Genomic DNA, 24,135 nt, shown 5'->3' with positions numbered 1-24,135 from the left:
AGGAACTTTGCCTCAGCTCTCTTGCCCAGGACCTCATGCTCAAAATGGTGTTGCTAAGCGCAAGCTTCGTCATTTAATTGAAACTACACGAACGCTTCTTATTTCCTCTTTTGCCCCATCTCATTTTTGGGTTGAAGCTATATCTACTGCTGTCTACCTCATTAATCTTCAACCATCGTCTTGTCTTCAGGGTAAGTGTCCTGGAGAGGTCTTACATGGATCCTCTCCTAGATATACTCATCTTTGTGTCTTTGGCTGCACATGTTATGTTCTTCTACCTCCTCATGAACGCACAAAGCTAACAGCTCACTCAGTTGAATGTGTTTTCCTAGGTTAGTCTTGAACATAAGGGTTATCATTGTTATGATTCTTCAACTCATCGTATTTGCACTTCTCAAGATGTCACTTTCATTGAAAATAGACCGTATTTTTACTCTTCCACTCCACCACCACCATCATCATCCTCATCATCTGTTGAGTCTCTCTTTCCTCTTTTTACCACCTATTTCTATTCCATCTCCTGACTCCTCTATTGGAAGTGTTTCACCTCCTGATCTAGCCCCGCCTTCTAAAACCAATCCACCACCACCTGCTCCCAAAGCCCCTCCACTTCCTTCTCCACCTTTATTGTCAGCTCCACATTCACAACCAATACCTTGAACCATTACTCCTTTTCCTTTTCGTTATCGTTGTCATTCCCACAACCTTCTTCCTCCTTCCAGCCCTCTAATAGTTGATACTTCTCCTGCTACAACACAACCTTTAGCACCACCTTATAACCTGAGGGATCATTCTTCTATTCAAGTACCTGACCACCTTGGTTTTTGTTGACTGTAGTTAACAACCAATATAAACCGTCAATATAACATATATAAGGGCATAAATATAATCACCAACGAAGGTCTAGGGGTTTAAACTAACAAATTCCACGAGTTTTGGTGAATCTGAATTTTCTACAGGGTTTATCTAGAAAACCATCAAGGTGGACCTAGATGTCAGAATTAATCACGCTTATCCACAGCAAAAACAATCCTAGAAGGTTCTAGAAGACTCGAGAGGACACCACACCGAAGTAGAGAGCGAGGCGCCGCCAGGTGGGGCCGACCGGCCCCTGGGACGCACCTGTCAGCCCCCGTTGCTATGTCAATTCTCCACCACCTCCTAGATTGCATCTACGCCATTTATTCAAGTCGGTTTGATCCGAGGGCTCAGGATTGACGCTCCGACCTATATATACCAGCCCCTGCCACCCCCTAGAGGCATTGAAGTCAATTGAGAAGACAGAAACCCTAATCATCCTTAGAGCTCCACCATATTCTAGGGTATAGCTAGTTAGGCTAGGTCTAGAGGGAGGCAAGCAGGTTTCGCTTGGATTCCTGATCGTGTCAAGAGCGTGGTTTAGTATAATCTTTGTACCCCCTCTCTTTTGTATCTCTCATTACTTTTATATGTTTGCTACAATTGTTATGACAACATTATTCATATCGTTTATGTTCCTAGTTATCATGTTCATCGTCTACTTTGATTATATACTTAGTATAGCTAGATTATCCTTATATTTATGCATAAGTTCTTATAGCGCTCACTCTAAGGAACCATGGGTGAGTGGTCGACATTGTGTAAGCATGGTGCTTATACGTTGTTTACATGCAGATACACCCTATATTCTGGGTCATGTGGTAGATCACGGATGTGACACTCCCGTTGAATCCTTTGTAGTCCACTCCCCGAATACAGGTATACAAGTAGGATCTAGTTACGAAGGAAGACAAGCTCTGTTCTTAATCTTCCTTAGTAATATCCCTTATTTGTAGATATGAAGTTGATCTCAGCCATGACTGCTAGGTGTAATTGCACTAATCAATGTATGCTTTGACTTGTAATTAAGAATGACTTAGGAATTATTACTCTAATATTCTACTTAACCATGCAAATGCTATAGAAAGGAATACTCTGAGTGATCAATGATTAGTTATTATGCACTATTCATATATACATTTACCTCTTAACTTACGCCTGTTGTGAGTAGAATATTGGTTATGGTTTACTTCTCCATCAATAGCATAAGTTATCAATACATGTCTTTGCCAGACCTTCTCTATCATAAAAAATATAAATAACGATACCTAGAATACTCATGGGTGAAGTGCTATAATGGTATATTATCTGTGCGCTTGCAGATCCCATTTCATATATATATATATATATATATATATATATATATATATATATATATATATATATATATATATATATATATATATTCTTTCTAGTCACATAAAATAATAAAGAGCTACTTAGTATTATTCTAGTAGTAATGCTAAGTAGTACCAACAAGCATCTCTGGCATCATCACTAGGGATGACAACCTGGTAAAGTAATGTTAAGAGATGTAGACATACATTAGGTGGCTACTAAAACAAGTGACAATTTAATAAATATCAACAACCATTTCTAGCGTCGTTGTCGGGGATGGACTTAAAACCTCCACACTTGGTGATTGCGCTAAAAAATGCCAACAAGCATTTTTGGTGCCGTTGCCGGGGAAGGTAGCTAGGCAAAAAGGAAGTATTGATAAACTTATACTTATTGATGTGATCGAGATAACCATTAACCTCTGTTCAGACAGGCTTACCCTTGTTTTGTCTACTTTTATATCTTATGCAGGGTAATGTATGACCGGTTTTGACCTTCTGACAAACTACGTTGATGATCCGGAAGCGTTACTTAAGAGAACTAAGGCTAAACTCAAGATAGTGTCTGCTTTAGAGTCAAAAGACAACCAAATAAGGCGAAGCTTAACACCCGAATTTGAAGCTATGGCTGACAAGACTCTCCGTGAATTCTCTCCTCCAACTACAGCCAACATCCGTACTAGACCGGCGATCAATGTCAGAGATAATGGTTTTGAGCTCAAGCCAGCTCTCATTAACATGGTGCAAGTAAGCCAGTTTTCTAGGAAGGCACATGAAGATACGAGTGCTCATCTCCAACACTTTCTGGAGATTTGCAGCACTTTCACCATCAAAGGAGTGACCAAAGACGCCATACTACTTCACCTCTTCCCATTCTCACTCTTGGGGAAGGCGAAGCAATGGTTCTACGCCAACAAAGATAGAAACACTACATGGGATAACTGCTCCACTACCTTCCTAGCCAAGTTCTTTCCCACAGGCAAGACCAATGCTCTGCGTGGGAGAATCTCAAGTTTTCAGCAACAACATGACAAATCTGTCCCTGAGGCATGGGAATGCTTCTAAGATTACATATCAGAATGTCCTCATCATGGGAGGGAGAATTGGCTACTCATGTAGACTTTCTACCATGGGTTGACCAACAGTGCCTATGAGACTATGGATGCTGTTGCTGGAGGTGCATTCCTGTCACTCACACTCCCAGCTTCCACAGCTCTCGTGGAGAAGATGGCCTCCAACCAAGGCTAAAATGAAGAATGAGTTCAGACCCGCAAGAGAAGCGGAGGTATGCATAAATTCAAGGAAGTAGACATGATGTTTGCCAAAATAGACCTACTCATGAAGAAGCTTGAAGATCGAGCCAATGAGAAGCAAGAAGTTATGCACATTCATGATTCTCGCATGACATGTGAAGAGTGTGGAAACACTGGGAATTCAGGGAACAGCTGCCCTGAAATTCATGAGGATGTGAACTTCGTCAACAACAACTACTTTCATCCTCAACAAAATCAAGGATGGAATCAGCAACAGAGGCCGAACTACCAAGGTAATTCTCAAGGTAATAATTTCAGTAATTTCAATCCACCACCCTTGAGAGAGTTAATTTTTGGCCAAGCCAAAATAATGGAGGGATTATCTAGAAAATTAGCTTTCATTGATAGAGTATTAGAAAACATAAATAATAGAATGGATAACCTCTCCTCTACCATTAAAAACTAGTATAGCTTTAATAGAATGATAGAATCACAAATAATTCAGCTATCAGCCGCTGTTCCTTCCACCGATAAAGGTAAGATTCTAGGGCAACCGGAAGATCTAGAAACTATAAATCTTGTTGATATTCATAATGCAGCATATTACTGTATACAACCATCGACGGAAAGGTGGATAGATTATACCTTGCCTGAAAAGAAGAGCGATCTAGGAAGACCTATCATTCCCATCGTCATTGGACCTCATATTTTCTAAGAAGCTATCTGTGACTTCGGAGCAAGTGTCAACATATGCCTAAGGTAATTTATGATAAAATTAATGGAGATACTCTGTTGTATACAAATATGCGTTTGCATCTTGTAGATTAGTCACTCTGCTACCCGAAGGGAGTTCTTGAAGATGCCATTGTTCGAGTGGGACAATCATATGTTCCCGTAGATTTTGTGGTTTTGGAAACATGTGGAGATGTAAGGGAACCCATTATCTTGGGCCGACCTTTCCTAAGCACTACAAAAGCCATCATCTATGCGAACAGTGCTAAGATCTGTTTCACAATCAAGGATAAAAAGAAGTTTTCTTTCAAGAATCGTATCTTGTAATCTCCTAGACATCCACAAATGTCATACCTGTCCGAAGAGATAACAGTGACCAAGAAGAAAAATAACTATAGAAGAAGGAAGAACAAGGTCAGGCAGTCACCAGAGGAATTAGTTAACATGATCAACACACTCAGATCAAAGTACAACCACCTCCTCGCTTCACCATTCCTTGCTAAGAAGGATGATCCTGGTGTACCAACGATCGAGTGTACCATCGGACAAAGAATCTGCCACAAGACCTTCTGTGACATTGGGTCGGGTGTCAACATAATGTCCAAGGTAACGTATGGATATTTATTTGGTGACGAACCTTTGTTCCCTACATATATGCAATTATAGATGGCAGACCAATCAATCCGATTTTAGTAGGGAATAGCAAAAGATGTCATGCTAAGAATACATGATCACTATGCCCCTACCGACTTTATGATTCTAGACATAGGTGAAGAAGAAGATGATACGCTCATCATCCTTGAAAGACCGTTCCTTAACACTACCAACGTCGGATCTAGACAAGTCCACTTCCAATTCCCTAGAGAAAAGGTACGATGTTACTTTAATAGTTATACAACTTATGAACAACCAAAGAAAACCCGTTCCAAGAGGGGACGTCGATCATCCCAACGCCAAAGGAATCAACTCCCCAAGAATGAATGAGAGGAAGATGAAGAACCTATGAAAGATGAACCTACTCCACCAAAATCAAGTCCACAGACCAAGCAGGTGTGTAAGGAAAAGGTGGCAACATACGAGTCACCATCACTAGAGGTGCAACCATCAAGGTCTCCATCCCCGGGACCGATAGATGCACCTAGAAAATAAAGGACTATCTCCAGTCAAGTCCTGTCTGGAGGACTTAAAAATCCAAACCCTTACCGAGAGGTAACATCGGTAGTTATCCATATTTACTTTTCCACATTACATGATTTATTTTTATTTTTAGCATATTTACTCTTCTGTATTAGCATTGCATTAGTAAAAGAAAATAAAAATTGCAACATAAAAACCTAAAGCCCCATATGAGTAATTTTCATGGTGTGTAAAAGCCCAAGGGAATATTCACTGTGGTGCATATATAAAAAAATCAAAAAATAAAAATACTATGCATACATTTAGTTATATTTCATTTTCTGTATATACATAAAAAAGGGGGATTAAATAAACATCCTGTTAAAAATCTGCCAAAACAGAAATATTTCTAAACCTCAAAAACAACTAATATCTGGATGGTTGACTGCTAACCCTTTATCCTAATCCGTTTCACGAGTTTTGGTATTCTTGTTGGTATTTTACAGGATGATGAGATCAAGAGCAAGTTTACCCGGTCGTTTTTCATCTCACTCCACTTTGGGACAAGAAGGACATCCGCTAGCAAATCTGCTCTGAGAAGGATCACTCAACTTCAGCATTCGACCATGCCAACATCCGGCTTGAGGGAGGAGCATCCCCCATATATCTAGCTAAGTATTTCTTTCCCTTTGGTTTTACTACTAAGTGAGTTTGCTTCATGCTAAAAATAAGATGCATAACTAAAACCAAAATAAAAATTTATCTTTGTTATATATATATATATATATATATATATATTAGTAAGGTGTGATCTGAAAAAATGAAATAAAAAGTGTGTGTCTAGTTTTCTATTTTTAAGAGCTAAATAAATGGACTCTGAAGATAATCTCTTGCAATGGAAATGATGAATAGTTGCTCTGTCATAATTCTTTTCAAGTTCTTAGTTTTCAGCCATGAATTCTCCCAAGTTTTGGATAAGACTGTTTTGATATAAGAATTTACTCTGAACTTAAAACTCGTGGGTAGCATATGCTTGATCTAAGTTTAGGTAATTGACGAATATGATATGAGAAGGTCTGAGCTACTGTTTATCTTGTTTCAAGTGATACAAAAGTTCTCGAGATTTTTCTTTTTGAAAAACATAAAAAATGCTACAAGATGAGTTCCTGTATGACAAAGTTTGAATTCCCACCAGAGCCATATGTTATTTAGAATAGGAAAACTTTCACATATATGCTGCTTGTTTTGCATTCAGTTTAGTCAAGCTTTGTTGACCCTTATGAGATATTTGTCATCCTCTTAAAATCAAGATCACATACACACCACCTAAATATGCACTACTCCTACAATAGGGGTAGGCATAGAAACATGTCTTCTATCTAGATCCACCCAAAAATGTTTCACTCCTACACTGGGAGTGAACACAAAAATATTCTTGATAGAATATCCACCAAATAAATGCTCTAAGTTTTTGTTGCTATCTCTCAAAAGTTTGTTGCAGAAAAGAAGCATGGGACTATGCAAAAGTTATTCATAAAAAAAGAAAGAAAAAAATGAGATGAGAAAAAAAATGGACAAGTGTCCGAAATATTCAAAATAATGGGTACTCACATGCCCGCCTAAAAAGAGATGAATAAGATAGCTCTTGTTCTCTAGCAAATGTTTCTAAGTTTCAAAAGAGAGATAAGTTTTCAAGGAGCATAGTACAATTAGGTTGGCACCATATATATCCACCATACATCCACACACATGCACAGCTTGATTTGATTGTATGACTCAACTATCTTTAGATCCGAGGTTTGACTTTACAATATATGTGTTACAAGTATGTTCTTTCATGCTTTTTTCACTCCTATGAGCTCCACATAAGCCTTAGTTGTAGGAAGAGAAAGCATAACATCACTATTGCCTTGGTAAGGATCCATAAATACCATATAAATTGAGAGACTTGAGAGTTCCATACAAAGGAAGCTCTGAGTTTTATTTTTAAAAACCTATAAAAACTCTAGAATAATGGTTGAGCAAAGAACTTGAGACATAGTGCTTGACTTGATCGTTCTGTCTTTCAATTGCTCCAGACCCAAGTGAAAGCTAAGAATCCCTATGGCTAAAGTTATATGGGTAAGTTTGAAAGTCAGATCGGTTCATTCTAATCCGGAGGAGAATTCTTGTTTGAACGCATGTGCACTTTTGAGGAGTGAAAGCATCGATGCAACTCCTGATCCATTTACTGAGTTTAGCTTTACTAAGGGACTAGCAAAGGTTAAGCTTGGGGGGTTTGTTGACGGTAGTTAACAACCATTATAAACCGTCAATATAACATGTATAAGGCATTAAATATAATCACCAACGAAGGTCTAGGAGTTTAAACTAACAAATTACATGAGTTTTGGTGAATCTAAATTTTCTACAGGGTTTATTTAGAAAACCGTCAAGGTGGACCTAGATGTTAGAATTAATCGCGCTTATCCACAGCAAAAACAATCCCAGAAGGTTCTAGAAGACTCGAGAGGACACCACACCGAAGCGGAGAGCGAGGCACGGCCAGGTGGGGCCGGTCGCCCCCTGGGGCGCACCTGTCAACCCCCCGTTGCTATGTCAATTCTCCACCACCTCCTAGATTGTATCTACACCATTTATTCAAGTCAGTTTGATCCGATGGCTCAGGATTGATGCTCCGGCCTATATATACCAGCCCCTGCCACCCCTAGAGGCATTGAAGTCAATTGAGAAGACAGAAACCCTAATCATCCTCAGAGCTCCACCATATTCTAGGGCATAGCTAGTTAGGCTAGGTCTAGAGAGAGGCAAGTAGGTTTCGCTTGGATTCCTGATCGTGTTAAGAGCGTGGTTTGGTATAATCTTTGTACCCCCTCTCTTTTATATCTCTCATTACTTTTATATGTTTGCTACAATTGTTATGACAACATTATTCATATCATTTATGTTCCTAGTTATCATGTTAATCGTCTACTTTGATTATATACTTAGTATAGCTAGATTATCATTATATTTGTGCATAAGTTCGTATAGCGCTCACTCTAAGGTACCATAGGTGAGTGGTCGACATTGTATAAGCGTGGTGCTTATACGTTGTTTACCTGCGGATACACTCTATATTCCGGGTCATGTGGTAGATCACGGATGTGACACTCCCGTTGAGTCCTTTGTAGTCCACTCCCCGAATATAGGTATACAAGTAGGATCTAGTTACGAAGGAAGACAAGCTATGTTCTTAATCTTCCTTAGTAATATCCCTTATGTGTAGATATGAAGTTGATCTCAGCCATGACTACTAGGTGTAATTGCTTAGTATTATTCTAGTAGTAATGCTAAGTACCTAGTCACATAAAATAATAAAGAGCTACTTAGTATTATTCTAGTAGTAATGCTAAGTAGTACCAACAAGCATCTCTAGCATCATCACTAGGGATGACAACCTGGTAAAGTAATGTTAAGAGATGTAGACATACATTAGGTGGCTACTAAAACAAGTGACAAGTTAATAAATACCAACAAACATTTCTGGCGCTGTTGCCGGGGATGGACTTAAAACCTCCACACTTGGTGATTGCGCTAAGAAATGCCAACAGTTTTTCTACTGCTAGTATTGTTTCTGTGCCTTCTTTTTATTAGGAAGCTATCAACCTCCTTGTTTGGCAAGATGCCATGTCAGCTGAACTCATGCTTTACAACATACTGGTACTTAGGAGGTTGTGCCATTGCCTCCTGATGTTGTCCCCATCACTTGCAAGTGGGTGTACAAGGTTAAAACCAAAGCTGATGGCTCTATTGAGAGGTATAAAGCTTGTCTAGTTGCTCGGGGTTTCCAACAATTCTATGGTCGTGATTATGAGGAGACTTTTGCTCCTGTTGCTCACATGACCACAGTCCGTACTCTAATTGTTGTTGCTGCCATTCGTTCTTGGACTATCTCTCAAATGGATATTAAGAATGCTTTTCTGCATGGTGATCTGAAAGAGGAAGTTTATATGCACCCACCGCCAGGGGTTGAGGTTCCACCTGGCTATGTTTGCCATCTCCGGCGTGCTCTTTATGGCCTCAAGCAAGCACCCTGAGCTTGGTTTTAGCGGTTCAGTTCGGTTATTACTGCTGCAGGTTTCACTCCCAGTGACCATGATCCAGCTCTGTTTATTCACACTTCTTCACATGGTTGCACTTTAATACTGCTTTATGTTGATGATATGTTGATCACTGGAGATGATTCGGACTACATTACCTTTGTTAAAGAGCGCCTCTATGAACAATTCATGATGTTTGATTTGGGATCCTTAAGCTATTTTCTAGGCATTGAGATTGCCTCCACTGCTGATGGCTATTATCTCTCTCAATCGAAGTATACTCAAGAACTTATTGCTCATTCTGCTCTCACCGACACTCGGACTGCCGCCACCCCTATGGAGCTTAATCTTCACCTGAAGCCCATGAATGGTCTTCCTCTTGAGGATCCGACATGGTACCACCATCTTGTTGGTAGTTTTGTCTATCTCACAGCTACTAGACTAGACATTGCCTATCCAGTTCACACTCTCAGTCAATTTGTCAAGGCACCCACTACAGTTCACTATGCTCATTTGCTTCATGTTCTGTGCTATTTGAGGGGGACAATCTCACGACAACTCTTTTATGCTACATCTAGTCAGCCGATGCTTCATGCTTATTCTGATGCTACTTGGGCCAGTGATCATGTTGAGCGTCTTTCCATTACTGGATATTGCATCTTTCTTGGTGGCTCGCCAATTGCATGGAAGTCTAAGCGGCAATCTGCGGTTTCACGGTCTAGTGCAGAAGCTGAACTAAGAGCTCTTGCTACAACAATAGCAGAAATTATTTGGCTCCTTTGGCTGCTTGCTGATTTTGGGGTTACTTGTGCAGATCCAACTATTCTCCGCTGTGACAACACTAGTGCTATTCAAATTGCCAACAATCCTGTCAAGCATGAGCTTACTAAACACATTGGTGTTGATGCTTGCTTTGTACGCTCCCATTGCCAACAATCTACTATTGATCTTTAGTACACAGCTTCTGAACTTTAGCTTGCAGATTTCTTCACCAAGGCCCAAACTCGAGCTCAACATCAATTTCATATACTCAAACTAAATGTGTCTGACTTAGATTATTCTCAGCCACCTTTAGTTTGAGGGGGGTGTTAATATGTACAGATATATGTGCTTTTCCGTGTTCTCTCTTTTTGGCCCATGTAGGCCTTATGGCCTATTTTGGCCCATACTTGTACATACCGGAACCCTAGACTCAATGGATGGGTGTGAGGTCATTCTTCCTAACAAATTCTATACGTTATCTATCATGCATGTTTCATCATTGTCTTTTGTGACATGCACTGGAAAGGCTGAAAGCGTGGCTTGGGTGAACGTGGCTCTCCCAGCCAACTTCGAACGTCCACCCTTCCATTTCAGAACACGATCCTCATGGTCTAGGAATTTTGTTATGCATGTTGTTCTTGATTAGGTGCTTCACCGATTTGCATCACTTTGGTATGGCTCTGTGCCTATGCTAGGACCTGGCATCGATCGGCGCAAAGCTGTGCTGCACCCTGTAAATTGGCCCCAATAGTGCAATATTTTTATGGTTGTTAACCAAGAAGAAGCTTTTGACTAGAGACAATCTTTGTAAAAGGAGAACAGTAGAAGAGATATGACTTGCCTTTTATGCTATGAAAATGAGTCTGTTAGTCATTTATTCTTTGGCTGTGTAGTGGCCCAACAGCTGTGGTGCATCATCTCTGATATTTTCAATATACAGTTGGGTAATTCCTTAGATTCCATTTGATAGTTTTGGCTTAGAAATAAAAATGGTGTGCTTAATGTTATTACCTCAGTAGCTTGCTGGTCTCTGTGGAAACTTAGAAATGACTTATGTTTTCAGAAGCTTGGGTGGCAGATTATGGAGATACTCTTGCACAAAGTGGCCGCCATGGCGCAGAGTTGGACTATCTTATGCAAGATAGAGTATCAACTAATTTTGAAGGAGAAAGTGGCGGAGATTCATGGGAGAGCTTCTATGGTGATGTGGCCTCCGAGCTAATTCTGGCCTGTGATCTTCGCTGGAAGCAGGATCTCTCCCTAGAGTTTTCTGCGGTTTCTGGTGGTCCTTTCCAATCAGACAGCCTTGTTTGTAGATATTCAAGGAAAAGTCAAGCAGTTGGGTGAAAAGTTCCCGATAATCAAGGGTCTTCTTGGTAATATTTTGATCCCTTTGCACATTGGAGCACTGATTTTTTGTTATGCTATGATGCAATTGTATTACTCGCTGCTGTGTAATATTACTTTCCCAATGGACTCCATGCAGCCACTGTGTTACTACATCCATATAATTATGCCTATCCATCCTTGCAGGCGCCATTAAGTGGAAGAAATCGAAGGACACTATAATTCTTTCAGCAGTGATCGCGGCATGCACCATCTTTTTTATTATTTAGTGGCTTTCAAAATGATGGGATCTCACCTGAAAGAAACTTCCTAGATATCCCTTCTTGCCAACTTCTACTGCAGGTCTGCATTTCATCTCAGCCCTCCTAATTCTTTGTATGCAATGACTTGTTTGATACTGGGACTTGGGAACTAATATTTATGATAATAGGGGCAATGGATGAACTACTAAGTGAAACTATAATATACTTTGTGCACAGTTTATTTTGTTTCTTCGGCGCTTATTTTAAATCCAAATTATTTTTGAGGTGCAAAATTCTTTCTACTGTATTTCTGGAATCATTTAGGTTAAACACAGTAGTAATTTTGAGACCTAAAATCCTCTGCTAGTTGACAGGGAATTGATGATAAGGTTATCACAGTGGTTTTCCTTGAAGGTGGCACTAAGTTTACAGCCATCGTGGTTGATGTTAGGACTGCTAACAACAGTGAGCCTGCTCTGCTTCCAACAGAAGTATGATACATATATTCTTTTAGCCATACTGTGATAATTTGTTTGCCTGGACACTCCATGGAAGTACTTAAATCTATTGGTCAAATGTCAATTATTTCTTTCTCTGTATAAAGTGTGCAGTTCAATTTTAGCCAAGGTTTATGCAGCTCCTAGCTCCCTGGCATGCACATAACTTAAAAATTTAGAGCAAATAACAGAACTAGATGTTGTAGTATTATCTTGTAGTATGCTTTGATTTTCATCATAATGTTTATGGAAGTCTCCTTTAAAAACCTTGTTAAGTAGTTGTCCTATCAAGTATAATGTGAGGCTGTGAGGTTGTTGACTGTAAACAAGTTAAGTAATCATTGGGTTAAATATATGCCGTGTTCTTGAGGTTAATATGTGCCCTGCAGGAAGCAAGTGAACTCAGAAAGAAGCTCATGGAGCCACTGGAGCCCTTCACCAATTTGTGCCTTGTTCTCTCTGAATTCACACTTGTTAGGATAGTACATAAACACATGCATGAAGTTTTGATCTTTGACTTGCCTGTATTAGACAGTATTTACTAAAGTACATTCCTGGCATTTTGTCTGTATGATGATGATGAAATAAATTGTATAGTATCATGTGTGACCTGGCATTGATATTTTTTTAATTTTTTGGTTCATCATCACAGATGCGTTTAGACAATCCGCGTCTGTGATAACCCCTCATCACATGCGCTAATTTCCTTTGTTTGCTGGCTTAGGTTCCTTCATGATTGTTTGCCATGTCTTCAAAAAAATCATGATACTGCGGATTCAATTTTTATAATAGTACTTCCATTCTTGTATTGTGCTAAATTCAAATTTTGAATAAAGGAAGGGGATGCTACCAACATGGCACCTTTGAGAGGATGGAGGCTAGCGGTGGACGGCATGGTGCTGGACTTGGAGAAAAGAAAACAGATTCTACAATTGAATACCTTAACCTATTTGCTGGTTTCTTCTATGTTTAGCACTGTTTTACTTTTAGAAAAATACTACAGAGCATTGGAGTAACATGCATTCCATGAAATCTGAAGCCGACAACCAGTTTGTCCCCCATCTTGGCCATATGAGTCGTGACCAGTGATCATGAAATTGGTTAGATCAATGGCCTGCTAGCTTTCATGATATTTGAAGGGACTTCGATGCTTTTTTGGGGGACTTAAATATAATAGCGCTCTCTCTCTCTCTCTCTTTACATGCACCTTAATATATCTCATTCTATGCTGAATACCAAGATGTGTATTGCCTTTTGCTTGTTTGATTTGCATTACGAAACATCTCGTAGCGTTAGCATGGGCAATGTAGATGCGGCGGAACTTATTCGTGGATTTATTGGCGTACGAAAGAAATGGATATCAGAGATTTCTTCCTGCTGATATAAACCGTTATCTTAACCGCATCACGGAAAGGTCTACATATAGTTTGTGCGCTTGCGATGCCCCGCTCTCTGCGACTGTGTTAATATCACGAACTTTGTTTTTTGAATTAAATGTCACTTTAACGTCGGTATTTAATTTCACAGTATTGTTATCTTATTGTGTGATCCCTATGTTTTTAGTACAAAAGTTTAGCTGTCCCGTAGCAATGCATGGGCACGAACCTAGTCTATATCTATACCTAATAATAAAGAGGCAAAAATTTTGGCCATTTTTTTCAATCCACCTTCCCTAACTAACTCCATGAATGTGAAAATTCTATATTGGTTTGTCTACGGCCTCTTGTTTTATATACACCCTATGTAGGGTAACCTGGATAACTGCGAATCCTAATCCTAATACAAATACATTTGTCCAATCCTTTAGTAACCTAAATAGTAATTCTAATCTAATAGAAAAAGGTATAAAAGTATAAATTGTATGGTTTGTCGTTTTTTTTTTGTTCTTTTCAATCCATGGTTAGTCCATTATTTATTTTTGTCCCGGACTACTACTGCATCATGTTCTTTTCCCTTTTTTTTTGTCTCGGTGTTGTTTAGTTTCGTATTATTTCCCCGCTCTGGACTACTACCTTCCTGTCCGTATTTTCCTTTTTTTGGTTTTTTAGCTTCGTTTATTTTTTTATTTACACATCGTGAGGTTTTCCGTGTCCGTCCGCTTGTTGTTCTTGGCCCTTTTTTTTGTTTTTCCTTTTCCCAAAGTATGTCCTTCTTTCTTTTATAAACGTCAAAAATAAGGGATTTGCTATATTTCAAATGCCTGAAATATAGACTTTTTTCAGGCAACGCCTACAGCCACTAGATCTCCATCCAACGCTCAGGATCTGTCCCAGTTGTTTCTGTAGGCTTCCATTCATAGCGGGTCCAAAAAAATACCCGATACACATTGGTAGCCCTCAATGGACCCGCCAAAATAAACCCGTTAACCATGGAAATCTGTACGCACTGTTTTATGTTCACAAGGAAACAAAACGGGTCCGCAGCGAAACCCAGCACATAGATCTGCTCCTTAACGGGTCCATAAAAACCCGTTAAGCTTTCTGGAGGTGTACCGGACAACATGGGCCTATTTCTTCACATTGAACTAGGCTTTACATAGTTAACCAAAAACGTAGAAATTTGTCCCACTTAAACCCCTGCTACAAGTTAAATGTCCCAGCTCGCATGTGAAGTCCACAGAATGTGGAACACCAGGATCACTGCATAGTCTCACCTGACAAGATTCACATATTAAGATATTTTGAGCAAACAAAGGCACAATGAGTATGATCTTGAAAATTTCAAAACATAAATACAAAAATTGCACATTTTGAATAGTGCAACTAGTACTTGTTGATAATGCAATTATACAATTATACTGTTGCTTTTCCTATACAAAGATCATACATTTAACTTGAGGCTTATCGTGCTATTTCTTCTTCATTTGCTCAATCACCACAGAAGATATATCAATATTGACAACATCTTGATAACTATCATCAATCATGTTTTCACCAAATACTACAACAATCAAAAGAAGGTAAACCACATAAGTAATTCCACTAGATTTGAAGTAATGTAGACATCTTGTGTTTAGTATTTGTGGTTAAATTGATCATTACAATTAATAAATAAAAACACATCTATGCTTGTGACTAATGATGAGGATTTATCTCGGAATCAGCCAGGAAATTCAGTTTTTACTCGGACATTATGTTTCTCGACAAACTATCAGAAACTATCCTTAAATGCCATTAGTGAGATTAAGTACTAATGACAAAATGACCGTATCATGATGTAGGCTGCAGAAGTATGAAACTTCATAGAGATCAACATTTATTGACATGTCAACCAGGACCTTGAGTGATTGAGCATGCTTACCAGCGAGATGATCGGAAGGCTAGGCTGCAGCGTGTTGCTCCTGCATGTGCTAGGGCATCTCATATCTCTCTAGCTATAGTGTTTTCTGGTTCAGGAAGCTCTCGCTCGCCTTCAGGTCTGCTTCAAGTGTCGCCTCTGGTCACTGTCCCTCATCTCAAGATTGGCTGCATTAAAATGAGCAGTTTAGTTTCTTGTCAGATGTTGTACTGTATCCACAATGGAGTTAGCGGTGAATGAATGGAGTCCTACTTCCCAGGTTCTTAGGAAACTTTACATTAACTGAATCACATTTACATTAACTGAATCACTTTTACGGTTGTTGTATTAACAGCCTATCCTACTTCAATTCTTGGACCAAAGACAAAATTTCAAAAATCATGTCAATATCATCATTACTTGCTACAAATCCAACAAACATTGGAATGTCCGGTTCCTCTCTCTCCTTCCCTCCCTCCCTGGCTGATTGCTTAGCTTCCCCCAGGCTGCAAGATCCCTAGGCAGCTCAGCCTCCGCCCACCTCGAGAACAAGGAAACTGAAAGTGGCAACAAGAACACACGCAATAGCTGAGTTATTACACACCACAGAAGTGAACACCACATCCACACACGCGCCTAGCAATCGAGTGACAAACATCGGCTTGCTTCCGCCGATGGCCATTGCCAACCCTGCCCCATCTCCATCGTCATTCGTACAAGACATCCCAACTTCACCTCTCCTCCACCTCGCCTGACATCATCCCCCCATCTGCAGTAGAAGCGACGACACACAAGGCAAATCCAACAAACAAGGAAAATCCCCAGCGAGACGATGTCCGTCAAGGTGAGGCGAAAGCAACCAGACTCCATCCTCCATGAACTCAAACCACAAATACATCACATATGCCATCAAATCCTAGATCTACTGAACCACAAATACAGCATTGGAACGTTGTCTGTGTTGCCAATAAATTACAATAAACAAATTACAATTTTGTCTAGGACAAGGACAAAAATGTTGTCTATGGCCCCGTTTGGTTTTCCATGACTAAAATTTAGCTACTAAAACCAATGGCTAAACTTTAGTCACCCATGTTTGGTTCTAGTGATTAAAAGTGACTAAAGGCCATTAAAGCAATTCAACAAAGACCAAACTACCCTTAATGCATGCCCAAATTAGGGTGGGGGACCAGGAATAATGAGGGGCAGCCCTTGTCCACTTGGCACTTTAGCCTACTTTTAGCTACTCTTGGGTGACTAATGTGACTAAACTACTTTAGTCCTTTTTTAATCAGTTTGTTTGGTAGTTTAGTAGCTAAAGTGACTAAAGTTTAGTAGCTAAATTTTAGTAGGGGGTAACCAAACAGGCCCTATGTTGGCACAAATCACAATAAACAAAGTACAAGTTTTTTCTATAGAAGGACAAAAATGTTGTCTATCATTGCACACATTTCACGTTCATCATCAGACTGATCATAGCAAAGTGGCAAAGTTTTTGGAGACCATAAGCAGATACAAGCATGAACCTTGAGCTCTGAACTTAAGACAAGCATGAACCTTTCATAGATTTTACGTTCATTAAAATTCCACATATTGCACATGCTCATAACTAAAATTGCAATGCTCGATACTTGCAATTTACATTATTGGTGATTGCAATAAATTAACTTAATGTTTTATTTGTGTGGTTTTCATGAACAGGAGAACAACACATGGAAGCAATTTTTTTTGAAAGTTGCACAGTACAACAAAGACGCCCACAACACGCACGCACACTCATCCCTATGAACACATGTACGCAAACCCAAAGCCATTTTGTTCCTCAAGACTCATATATCAACATTGTTAACCAAAGTACAATTATATCATGTTTCTTCCTAAGAGTAACATAAGGAAAAAAAGAAGACCACAAAAATCTTGTAAGCTACAACAATACATAATGGAGGAGGTTGTTCATTCTAAATAACTTCATCAAATGAAGTAATTTTAGTTACTAGAAAATTAGACACGGCGTTCTAGCAGAGATGGTAAGTGGTAACAATAAAAAAGGATACAAAACTAACTCAGGTGACATGAGACAGAACTGATATGTACCATGCAGAAAACATCAATAAGTGTGATTTGTGTAACAGAACCGACCAAATTATAAGAACATAAGTACAAAAAAACAATCACCGAAGTGATTAAATTCCTGTACTTAAGCTCCCATAATCCCGGTAGTCCGGAAATCATGAAGGACTTCAAACAACTCCCGACATACAAACCAAGACCGTAGTGATTCAACACAACACATCATTCGTTACAACATTTCACAAGTGGCATCTGGATTACATCCATCAGAGTTCAAATAAAATATTACAAACCAAGTTCAAATTTGCGGAAGCAACATAGTTTAGTACATAACTTCATAGTTTCAAATACATTGCCAGATCTTAGTCATGTCCCACCAAAAGCATCTTCAGGTACGAGAACTAGGAGAGACCGCGCCCAATGGTCTAGTCTTCATCCCTAGCCGGGAGAAGGCAATACTTGCAGCAACCAAAGTAGAACTGGTCATCTGCAACAGGTGGGAGATAAACCCTGAGTACGAGAAGGTACTCAGCTAGACTTACCCGTTAAAACCAAAAATAAAGGACACCAAGGGTCATGCAAGGCTTATGAGGTGGGCTAGCTTGACACAGTTGCATAAAAGAGCTTATAATCATAGTGACCAATTTAAACTTAGCATCAAGTTTATCATCATTTCCCTGTCCACTAGATTAGCACCTGTACTAGAGCACTCACTTATTAGGAGCAAACAATATTAACCACAGCATGTATAATAAGGCTGTCATCATCATACCATCATTCCTGAACCATTAAGTTATTTAGTGTATCTACTTTGGAGATAAGCCCGTCAAGTTCTCACTAACCGGTGAGAGACGGCGACTCGAATCGAATTACAACTCAGCTGAGGGGGTATTCCTAACTCTCACCTTGGCATACGTTGCAAGGGTAGCCGTGGGTCACCTTTGGGACAACTCAGGAACCAAATTCGCGGGTTCGATTAGCGCCAGCACTCTCAGGGATTACCCTTCTGCCAGGACAATCAGGACTTTTAAATCACCTGCCCTTGGACTCACACCTATGGCTCCCTTCCGAGGCATACTTTATACTTATCGACTCCCGGCCTGAGGTGAGCTACTCGGCTTCGTGGTCGGTCTCTAGACCTAGCCAACTAAGAGAGAGGCATGCGTTCAACATGAACAGGAAAGGCTCCAAGATTCAGTCCTTAAGCGACACAGACGGAGTCACTACAAACCGGCAAGCCTCCGCCCGGTCTTCAATTCAAATTAAGACAGGTTCTTTTCCACAATAGCAAATATAGCCAACCATGCCATATGTATATCCCTAAAGCTCACAGGTGACAGGAAATCACCTGACTTCTACCGCATTTAAGCAGGGCTAAGCACTACACGAGCCTGAGCTACATAGGATTCAGGGTATCAATATCTGGACAAGGATTGGATAACCAATGCAGCAAGTGTTTGCATCCAACACATAAACTTAATGCAACAATATATATATGTAACAATAATACTTTAATTGCATTTCGGAAATTAGGAGGCTTAATATGCTCCGGGGCTTGCCTTTCACAAAGTTGCACGGACGGTGATCCGGGCACTCAACGGCGACCTCGTCTGGCACTTCTCCTGAGGGATGCACCTCCTAAAACTCTGGTGTTGGCTGTTGCTGCTCCCCGCTTGGTTCCTCGAATTCCAGCAGTGTCACTCCTTCCGGTACACCTATTGCATGCAGATGCACAAGATAAATATCATGGATACATAAGGAATGACATGATGCTCATGATGAATGGATAACAGTAAGTATTTAACGAAAACATCACTGGACACTCGTTTACCGATTAAGAATAGCTCTATTCAAATCACTTTAAAACATGTATCTAACTTACTCGAAGAACAAGATCAACTTACCTAACTTGCATAACCTAAGATAAAGATGCTCATCTTCAGTTAAAGGCCTAACACCTAGGAACATTACCACAAGCTTAGGAATAGTAAAGGCATACTTAAATCAATAGTTAAGGTTTCATATGCAAACGAGCAGTTCCTTAATTCAATCACAACAAGAGTTCTACAAATTCAAATGACTTGCAAGAGGACATTCTGGAAAGCTTATGAAATTCTCTACAAATCATTTGTAAACATCAAAGCATGATTCTTACGTTAACCAAATCGAATTAAAGTAAATATAGAATCTATCCAGAAATGGCAGGTTTACTAAATTAAATATTTAGTGATGATGGAAAAGCATAATTGGACCAAACCAAGTTTACCAACTTGTTGTGCATACCAGAGGAACATCAGAAAGTATAGTGCCAACTTCTAAATAAATTATTTAATGTCCTTTTCTAATTTATTTAGTTAATTAGGTGATTAAAGCAACATATAGTAAAACTATATAGAAAAATCCACAAAAATCACAGTAGCTACCTCATGCTTCACATAGACTACCATAAAAATTTCACACTATTTGAGTAAGTATAACATCCTACACAAAAATGATAAGGCATAACGGCTTAAAATAGCATAATTAGGAAACCTTAGTGAAAAGTGTCAAGCTACAGATTTCATATTTTTCCTAGCATACTTAAGGTACTAGGATACTACCCACCAAGTTTCATGGTCATAGAGTTCCTAGATAATTTACAAAAATTCCCACAAGTCTCAAGCAATGATAAAAGGAAAATCTATAACTCAAAAACTATACATGCAATGACTCTTAAATTTTAACCAGAGCTTCTACTAAGCAAGACTAGCTTACCCACAAAATTTCATAATTTTTGGATCACAGAAACTCAAGATATGATTTAAACAAGTTTGCATGCATTCAAAAACACCATTCAAATTCCTATTTAATTCATCCAAAATTTCTACATCATGTGCTTAAGACATATTTTTCTTAAATACTAGACCTTACTGTGAGTCTAACAAAATTTGAATCACACCATTTGGATCTACACATTTGGAGTTACGAAATTTACAAAACAGCATTCAAAACTGGAAATTTGAACTATCCTATGGAACAAGCAGTCACTGACGTGTGGGACCCGGTTGTCAGCCGGACCCGCTTGTCAGTGAGACGAAAACAGGGGAGGCGGCTTCGATGGCGCTGAACACGGCGAAGCTCATCGATGGTGACTTCTCCGGCAATGAGGAGGGTACCTCCGTGACCGTCGCGACCTCCCGCATTGATTGGTGCCCCAATCGCTCTCTCTACCGGCCCCTAGGTACGTCGGCCATGGTGCACGGCAGCTCGGCCATGGCGCACGGCGGTGCTCCGGTGAACCCCGGCGCTAGGTACCCAAGCAAAGCGTGCATCAGCTTCCAGCGACCAAGGCGGACCTGTCTATGCTACTGCTAATGGGTGCGGTGAAGTGCTCGAGTGTAGCCATGTGATGTCATCGGCGGCGACCATGGCGCGGCGGTGCGCGGCCGTGTTCCGGCTTGGCCGGACTGGCTTCGTCGGTAACATCATCACTAGAGCAACTACGCATGCTAGAGAAGACGAAACGAAGGCTAGGGAAACAGGAGCGGTGCGGTGATGTGTTGGCCACGACGAACCGCAACTCCGATGAGGTATGGCCATGGCTACAGCGTTGGAAAACTGGCCAAAGGTCCTCACCTACAGCACGATTGGCTCAGCTAGAAGGTCGACGAGGTAGAGGAGAACATGACGGAGCTATTGACGAGCTGGCCGACGCGTTTTTGCGGTGGCGAGTGAGCTAGGCAACGGCGAAGCTTGGTCGGCAATGGCAGAGCTGCTACGGCTCTATTGCTACGCGCGGTGGAGGTGAAGGAATGGAGAAAATGAACTACGAACCGGTCGGCAGGCGCATGGGGGTGCTCATGTCGTGGCCGGTCATGCCAGGGCGTTCGCAGCACGTGGCAGCGCGATCAGGCGACCGGCGACGCGCAGCATACACGCGGCCGTCGAACTCTGAACCTGCCGAACACTGTAGCTCGCCATTCAGTGATCCAATCAAGCCTGACAGTGCAACTTCAACGCGTTAAAACACCTAAACTGTTGATCAATAGCGAAAACCATGTACATGAAAGTTGTAGCCCTACCTTCCATCTTCAACTTCTATTCAAGGATCATAGTCTAATTCACCATGAATCAGAAGTTACATCAAGCCAAAGTTGGCCCGATCAAACTGGAATTGTATTTATGACTTAGAAAATTTTTTAAGTATTGATTCAACCCTCAATACTGACTTGTGGGTCCTTTTTGAACATGTTCTAGCCATTTTCATGAGATTGTCATATTGAGACTTTTGTTCCTTGATAAATTGGCTACAACTTTGGTTAGGGGTGCACATCCATGCAAGGTCTCTAGGTTGGACTTTTTAATCAGTCAAACAGAGTCACTCTATAGGTCATCCTAAAGTCAAACCTCCACCTAGAGGGCACTTTAGTCATTTTGGTCCACATGAACAATGTCCCATCAATTACCCTAAGTGTAGTTAAGGTGTATTAGACCATAATTAACCACTCTACACAAGTGCTACACCAACTTCTAAATATCACATGTGATAAAACAACAAAACACTCAAATTACCCTAATGTTGCAAATCCATGTTTCACATATTTCATGACTTTGTTGCAATTTTAAACTTGTCATATTACTACCATGTTGCCATGTTACAAGGTATGAGAAACTCATGTTGCATTTACATGTGGCACTAACTACCATTCACAAGCAATCAAGTATGAAACAAACATAATTGAGAATGTTGCATATACATGTTTCAGTAACAATGACATGATGAGGTAGATGATGCACATGTTTATAAAATGAAATGCAATTTTGTGGAAGCCAAACACCTAGGGTGTTACAATTTGTGATGAAAGAATGGATAACTCACCCATCTCCTACTACGGTAGAGGGTCTTATTAATATAGGGAGTAATAGAGGGTTCATGGTGACAGAAAAAACTGCATGATACAGTAGGAAACTATGTCAGAGATAATAGGTCATCTGAAGCACAAAAAAAGGTGAAAACACCCCATGTAGTTGTCTATGACTTTTGTGAAAGCGATAAGAGTGTTCAACAAGAACTGGTTTGAATTCCACGGTAGTGTTGAGCAGCATGAAGAATATACCTCCTTGAAGGACTAAACATCAGTGCCCCAAAGCCAGGCATTGCATCCGGCATCCCTAGCTCCCCATAAGTCGTTGTTGCAGTCATCACCAATATGCACAGCTTCTTTAGGTTTCACTCCTAATAGCTCGTAGGCCTTCAAGAATATTGTAGGGTTTGGCTTTTCTGCTGCAACCTAGAAGTTGAGCAGCATCCAAGGAACAGTGTTTAAGAAAACAGTAATAGGAAAACCATAGCTAAAGTTTAGAAACAAGCACATAAATACAAGGCCAGAGCTTAATTAGTAAGTTTAGTTAAACAAGGCCAAGTTTCCAACCTTCGCACATACAGCAACTGCATCAAACCAGCGGTCACATTTAAGTGCTTGTAAAATTAGCTGAGGACAAGTGTGAGAGTTTCAACAAAAAAGATACAAGAAAATGATTACACAAATATAAACTATTAGAACGTTGATTGGATCGTAGAACAAAAAATTGATGGTCAATTATTACCTTTCGATGAGGATGCCAATTGCCGATGACAGACCACTCGAGCCCAATGGTGACAACTAGGATCCATCAATCACAATGGAGTGCTCGGTAAGCTTTGGTACCTAGCCAATCAACAAACTTGGAGTGAACATCATGTTTGGTTGCATAACATGAATTCTGAATCGTAGATACAAGAGAATGAACACAAATGCAAATATAAATTACAGTAACACAAGAAACAAGAAACAGGAACTAGATCTATAGAACAAACCCTAACTAAACATGCAGCTTACTAAATTACAGTAACACAGAGCTGCAGTAACATCACAGTTGACTAAATGGGCATTTCAACTACACCTAAACTACAAGCAGCAACACAAAGCAGCATTGACATCACAGAAACATCACAGAAGATAGATGTGTGTTGACACAAATCGCAATAAACAAAGTTCAAAGATGTGTTAGCACAAATCACAAGAAACAATTTTTTTCTATGAAAGTACAAGGATAAAAATGAGGTGTATGTCGGCACAAATTACAAGTAACAAAAATGTGGTGTGTTCTATCACAATCACAACAAACAATTTTTTTCTATGAAAGGACAAGGACAAAAATTTAGTTTGGGCTGGCACAAATCACGATAAACAAAGAAAAGGCTGTGTTAACACAAATCAGAAGAAACAATTTTTTTCTATGAAAAGACAAGGACAAAAATGTGCTTTGTGCTGGCAGAAATCACAATAATCAAAGGCTACTAGGTTGGCGTTACAAGTCTAACAAGCCAAGTCTTCCTGAGGAAGGCAGGCACCAAGTGCTGCAACAAGCCACCCAACATAGTTGCGACATGTCAACATTACAGCCACCCAAGCATAACTGCAGTAGCAGTGCTTAAAAAACTAACATTTAACATCCTACTACTAGGTTAAGTCTTCCTAAGGTGAGGCAGGCACCAAGTGCCGCAACAAGTTCATGGAGTGTTTACCACCACCCGACACAAC

The 24,135-nt window shown here is 40.0% G+C and overlaps 1 protein-coding gene and 1 non-coding gene across 2 annotated transcripts; one reads left to right on the top strand and one right to left on the bottom strand.

The window, feature by feature from the left end:
- Positions 1–3,186: 3,186 nt before the first annotated feature.
- On the bottom strand, positions 3,187–3,292 carry LOC136511842 (small nucleolar RNA R71). Its single transcript, XR_010772874.1, has one exon. It is a non-coding gene; the product is annotated as a small nucleolar RNA R71 (small nucleolar RNA).
- Positions 3,293–3,506: 214 nt separating this feature from the next.
- Positions 3,507–10,332, top strand: LOC136463116 (uncharacterized mitochondrial protein AtMg00810-like). The gene is made up of 2 exons (XM_066462150.1): positions 3,507–3,741; positions 9,416–10,332. Exons 1-2 carry the CDS (start codon positions 3,507–3,509, stop codon positions 10,330–10,332), a joined length of 1,152 nt encoding a protein of 383 aa, XP_066318247.1.
- The last annotated feature ends 13,803 nt before the right edge of the window (positions 10,333–24,135 follow it).

Source organism: Miscanthus floridulus, chromosome 1 (assembly GCF_019320115.1).
Source record: "Miscanthus floridulus cultivar M001 chromosome 1, ASM1932011v1, whole genome shotgun sequence".
Classification (NCBI taxonomy): domain Eukaryota; kingdom Viridiplantae; phylum Streptophyta; class Magnoliopsida; order Poales; family Poaceae; genus Miscanthus; species Miscanthus floridulus.
Note: the sequence above shows the minus strand (reverse complement) of the source record. Positions and strands in the feature narration are given on the sequence as shown.